General features: G+C 61.7%; 1 protein-coding gene across 1 annotated transcript; it reads right to left on the bottom strand.

Moving 5' to 3' along the window:
• Positions 1 to 331: 331 nt before the first annotated feature.
• FAM181A (family with sequence similarity 181 member A) lies at positions 332 to 2,789 on the bottom strand. The gene is made up of 2 exons (XM_047797567.1): positions 2,434 to 2,789; positions 332 to 1,718 (listed from the first exon to the last, which is right to left on the bottom strand). The coding sequence occupies exons 1-2, from the start codon at positions 2,635 to 2,637 to the stop codon at positions 768 to 770; spliced, it is 1,155 nt and encodes a 384-aa protein (XP_047653523.1). The 5' UTR covers positions 2,638 to 2,789; the 3' UTR covers positions 332 to 767.
• Between the last annotated feature and the right edge of the window lie 2,761 nt (positions 2,790 to 5,550).

Here is a 5,550-nt window from a genome sequence, read left to right as displayed (position 1 = left end):
ACATCCCAGAGCAGGGCCAGGGGGACCTGCTCCACCTCCGCTGGTACCTGTGCCCCCCATCCTGCTGAGCATTCTGGACCCTCTGAGGATCGCGGCCTCCCCCAGCCTCTGTTCTCTGCCATGGGACTCAGAGCATTGTCCCCGCCGCCCTCCCCTTCCTTCCCCATCCATCCTGCGAGTTGAGCCGTTGGCCCCAGGGCTGCTTCCCACAGATCCCCGAGGTCTCTGGGCCACGCTTGCCTCCCCCGCAACCTCTGTGAGCGGCCCTCCACCTGGACACGGCCAGCATTTCCTAGGCCTGGGGACCAGTCAGCTTCAGGAACCCAAGATGTGCAAACTGCAAAAGAAACGTCTTTATTCTTTTAACCTTCTTAATATTTACAAAGAACAAGAAACAGAACTGAGATTGGCTTACACAGGGGGTGGCAGATGAACAGATGGGTCACTCTGGCTTCTGGGGTGGCTGGCGGGCCAGGGCAGTGCCCCGCCGCCTGAGGTCTGCACAGGCACGTGGGCGATGTGGCGGGCTCCGTTTGGGGAGGGGTCTGCTGAGCCCAGTCCCACCGCTCCAAGGTTGCAAGGGCTGGCTTGGCGACAGCCTGAGAAGCCCCTGGCCCAATCCTGCCCTCTCCCTCCCCCCCACACACAAAGGGAAGGTTCTCAAGAGGCCACACCACTGCCCAGCCCACTCCTCACAAGGAGAGCCCCCTGGGTTCCCCAACACCCCCTGCAGGCCACAAGTGGGGGCCGAGGCCCTCCCAGCCTGGCTAGAGGTAGCCAAAGACATTGAAGATGGGCGGGGGCACGGCTGGCTTGGTGGGGATGGGCTTCAGAACCACGGGTCTGTACACTTTCTGCCCTGGGCCCTCCGCATCCTTGCAGAAGTGGGCCAGCTCGCTGGGGGAAGCCGAGCTCTTCCGCCACAGGCCCAGGCTGGGGACCGGGCCCTGAGGCAAGGCCCCTGGCGGGCCTGGGTAGATGGGCTGTCCGTGGTACTGGAAGGGGCAGCAGCTCCAGGCACTGACACGGCCCCCCAGGGAGACCCCGGGCATCTTGAGTGGCTCCTTCTCAGTGGGCGCCCTGGGGGATGTCTCGGGCCCCAGGGGCTCCAAGCCTTTGCAGTGTTTCTTCCCGTCGTAGGGAGGTCCCTCCCGGGGGCCCAGTCCCCCCTCCAGCCCCACGGGGTAGCTGTGGGTGGGCTGCGGCTCTTCCCAGAAGGAGGCGGGCAGCTGTCTTTTCCTCATGGGCACCTGGCCAGGCCTGGCAGCTTCTGGATCCTGCCCGTGTAGGGTCTGCTCCTTAGGGAGACTCTCCTCCCTGTAGGGGTTCCCCGACGCCTTCTCCTTGCAGCCCCCACCCCCACTGGGGCTGGAATTGTGGCCGGTGTCGAGGGGCAGCCTCCCGGGCCGGTCCTCGGGCCCCCTTTTCAGGTGAGGCTCGGCCCCTCTGCCGGGGAGGCCCCGCGGGAGCCGGGAATACTTCTGGGAGAAGCGTTTGAGCTGCTTCTGCAGGTACTTGCGGTGGTCCACCGAGCGGCGACAGGGCGCAGACTTGTCCAGGGCCGCCTTGATGTCACTGGACGCCAGGTTCACAAAGTTCAGCAGCATCTTCACGTCACTGTCGGATGCCATCACCAGGGGACCACTGCACGGGGCTTTCCATGAAGAGGGTGAGTTCTGCAGGCGGCTGGCAGCTCCAGGGAAGGCCACAGAGCTGACCTGGGTGGGGGGCGGGGACACACCGGCCGTTGGACTCTCTCCAGGCAACCCCTGCTCATCGCCCCCCAACCCCCCCCCCCAGAGGCCACATGGCTGCAGACAGTGGCCCCCACCCAGCCCCACTCAGCTCGAGGCAGAGTCCTGGGTCGTGGGACACCTGTTCAAGCTGCTAAGCATTCGCAGAGCATCCGCAAAGGGACAGGCACAAACATTTTGTCGTCTTGGGTCTGGACATGCAGCTGTGGCCCAGAGAGGTCAGGCGACTTCCCCAAGGGCATTGCTGGGGCTGGAGCCCCCTGTGTCTCGCACACACCACGCTGCTGGCGTGCACAACTTGCCAGCAAGATTTTTCTTTCCTGCGCGGAGGCAGCTGCTCCGCTTTAAGGCAAGGCCAAGCCCCCTCTCTTCCTGGAGGTGCCCTCCTCCTCCCACCCCCGCCCCCAGCCCTGCTGGCAGCCACCCCCCTCCTTGGTCCCCACGCTCCACCCACAGCTCTCACGCAGGACAGGCAGGACCCCTGTCTGGCACTCAAGCCGAGGCCTGCCTGGCGGGCTGAGCACAGGCTGTGGGCAGCAGGGACTCCCCCGTAGAAGCATCTGCAGCAATTTCATGCCTCCTCGGCCACCACCCGCAGCACCTCACCCCTCCCCCAGGCCCCAGCCGGCCCCACGCCCCCACCCAGTCGGGCCTGAGCCGCCTGGGCCTCCACACTGACCGAGGGTGCGGGGCCCGGGGCCCTGCCAAGGTGGCCCGGCAGGTTCCCCGCCGCAGACCTGGGCCAGGCCCCGCGCGGCCGGCGAGCTCCGTGGTCCAGCTGGAGGCAGTTGTGCAGCCCTCGAGTGGGCTGAATGGAGGACGAGTCCCCGGAGCTGGGGGGCCCCTCAGGCCAATCAGGAGCGCCTCTCCAGATACAAAGCATCCCAATCAGGCGGCAGCGCCCCGTTCCCACATTCTTTGCCGTCACAAATTGTCACCATGGGGACCATCACAAAAAAGACAGCTCCCAAATGCAATCATTTCCCGGTAAATTTCTACTCTTCAGCCCACTCTCCCCCGCGGCCTCCACGCCCCGCCTCCCCTTGACCTGGGTTCCCTGGTTTCTCGAGGGGGCGGGGTGAATGTGTGTGTGTGTGTGTGTGTGTGTGTGCGCGTGTGTGTGCCTGTGTTTAAAAAAGTCCAAGATTGAGGAGGGGCTGGGCCCCGAAGAGATGGGTTTGCAAACCTCCCTCAAGGCTCCAGGCCTCCAGCTGCCATGCTCCAGTGCAGACAGACAATCGGACGGGGTAAGCCGGGGTGGGCTGCTTCCCCTGCTGTCCTTGAGTGTTGAGTGGTTCGGGCTCTCTCCCTCTTTCTTTCTCTCTCTCTCCTCTCTCTTCTCTCTCTCCCCCCACCCCCTTCCCAAAGCACCGGGCACTGGCAGGCCCACAGGGGCGGGCAGCACACTGAGGTTGGAAAGGTAGCCGGGGAAGGGCCGGGCCCTCTAACGAGGGGCTGGGATATCCATGGGAAGGGAGCCGGAGCTCTCAGGAATCTTGTCTTTATGTTTGCTTCCTCAATTGAGCTGCACAAAGCCTGAATTGCCCATTCAGCGCGGCCGGACAAAAGATTGGCGTTGCACGGTCCCCTAGCATTTGTAGTCAAACAGTTAGGGACTTAAATCGAGTCGTCGTGATGGAGAAAGAGGGGGACAAAGCCCATAGAATTGCCATCAGCAAACATTTTCCTGTGTCATATTAGCCAGTCTCCATGGCTCCCCCTGGCCTGGGGACAATGGCACAAGTTTGCACACTTGGCTACTGTCACCGTGCCAACGCCGCCGGGGCCGCAAGCAGGGCCGCGCTGAGCGAGCAAGAGAGCCCAGAGCCGGTCGCTGGCCCTGACCACCGACTGGCCGGTGGGAAGGTGAGGCCGAAGCCGGAGGGAGGCTGCCCAGGAAATGCTGATGGGAGAGGCCTCCATGCCAGCCCCCCGGGGGCCCCCAACATCTCTTGCCCTTGGCCTCACGCTCTGCCTCTTCCCCCCCCCCCCCCATCCTTCCTCTTCCTTTTTCCCTCGTTCCTCTGCCACCTTCTCCTCCTGTCCCCTCGCCAGCTGACAGCAACCCACACCTGAGCATCACAACCTAAAACGCCAAGGACTCCTTTCTGAAGTGCCCCAGCCCAGCCAGAGAGCACTGGCAGGGCAGGAGGACCCACCCACGAGGGATGGTCCCACCCCCTTCTGCTGGCCAATAGGCAACCGCCGCCAGCACAGGCGCCTGCCCCCGGCTCCAGGCTCCTAGCCACCGCCCCTCTGGCCTGAGGGTCCCTACAGGCTGAGCGCAGGCTTTGGAGGAGATGGCCCTGAGCAGACAAGTGAGAATTCAGCTTAGCACCGAGGAGCCGGTGCAGCATTCTCCAGGACGCCTCCTCCTGCTGCTGAGATGCAGGTGACCTTGGACTGGAGCATCCTGGACTGCTGGCTCCTATCTGCAGCAGCCTCTGCATGGCTGAGGGCTAGACCACCGTCATTTTACGCCCCTGAGATTTAGGGGTTATTTGTTTCTGCAGCGTAACCCAGCCCACCCTGACTGGTACCAGCAGGAAACATCCTTTCTGCTTCAAATGGCCCTACACACATGGTTGGAGAAAATGCTCTGTTGCCTGGGGTCTCCAGGTCAAGCCCCTGAAGAATTCTTATCATGGCTCCCTGCTGCCTACTGTGTGGTGGGGGGAGGCACCCAGCCTGGCATGCATTCTGGTCCCTCCATAACCCAGGGCCAGCCCATGAGCCACCTTCCCCATTATTCTCTGCTGGGAGACTGGCCTCAAACCACCCCAGCCCCATCCTGCCTGGGCTCCTGCATGCCCTGAACCTGCTCCTGCTGGCCTGCCTCTCTGTAACTTTCTCCCTTCTAAGAACATCGAGAAGCTCTCGGGCAACTGCGCTCGGATCTCAGCTTCCTCGGAGCCTCCAGGGCACCTGCGGTCACTCCAGCCCACCTGACGCTGCCTGCCTGTAACGTCACACCCTCGCTTCTCAGCCAGCAGTGGACCCCAGCTCCCAACAGGTCCTTGAGCTCTGCGGGAGTTGAGGCTGCATCTTAAAAATCTTCAGAGCTCTTAACATGGGCTATTTTCCCACCAAACACTCTTTAAGGAAAGAAGGAAGGAAGAAAAACAGAAAGGGAGAGGAAAATGGGGGCAGACCATCGATACTTGCTGGGTACCAGGCATCTGCTAAGGCATGGGCGCAAGGACCATCTTGAGTGGCCCTGTGGCAGCTCAGGGGTGTGGTTGTGGCCATCACAGATAAGGAGAGCGAGGTGCAGTTACTTTCCCAAGGCCCCACGGCTGCTAACTTCCAGCACTTGAACTCAGAGCCAGGGCTGTCTGCATACAAAGCTCATATCAGTCCCAGCAGGCCACGCTGCTTCCCTGAACTGTCAAGTGTGAAGGCCTCACAGAGCGGATTTTCCATGCAAAGCCCTGAGTTCAGCTCTTTTGTCCTTCCGTCTGAATGTCACCCTCGACTTCTGACTCAGGAACATGGGAGCCAAAGATATGGGTGACCTGGAGAGGAACGGGGGCAGCTGTGGCTTGAAGTCTGGCCTGAGAATCTGATCTGCAGCCTTGCACTGACCCAGCCACACCCATGCCTCTGGGGCTGCCTATGTCCCTTGCAGGAGAAGGCTTTTCTCTGACAGGCAGTATAGATAGGTGGGAAAATATCACTAATGATAAGCTTGCCTCGCTCTAGAGAGTCCTCCCACAGTCATTCTTTCATTATGGTCCTGTCTGTGTCTGGGCAGAGAATTGTTCTCCTGATTTAGCTGCTGACACACCCAAAGACA

The sequence above is a fragment of the Phacochoerus africanus genome, chromosome 9 (genome assembly GCF_016906955.1).
Source record: "Phacochoerus africanus isolate WHEZ1 chromosome 9, ROS_Pafr_v1, whole genome shotgun sequence".
In the NCBI taxonomy this organism is placed as follows: domain Eukaryota; kingdom Metazoa; phylum Chordata; class Mammalia; order Artiodactyla; family Suidae; genus Phacochoerus; species Phacochoerus africanus.
The sequence above is the reverse complement of the archived record's forward strand: the minus strand, read 5'-3'. Positions and strand labels throughout refer to the sequence as shown.

Coding starts and splice junctions, on each gene's coding strand:
- FAM181A (XM_047797567.1), bottom strand. CDS start 2,637: ATGCTTTGTATCTGGAGAGGCGCTCCTGATTGGCCTGAGGGGCCCCCC. Junction 1,719..2,433: donor CCCCGGGCCCCGCACCCTCG/GTCAGTGTGGAG, acceptor CCCCCCACCCAG/GTCAGCTCTGTGGCCTTCCC.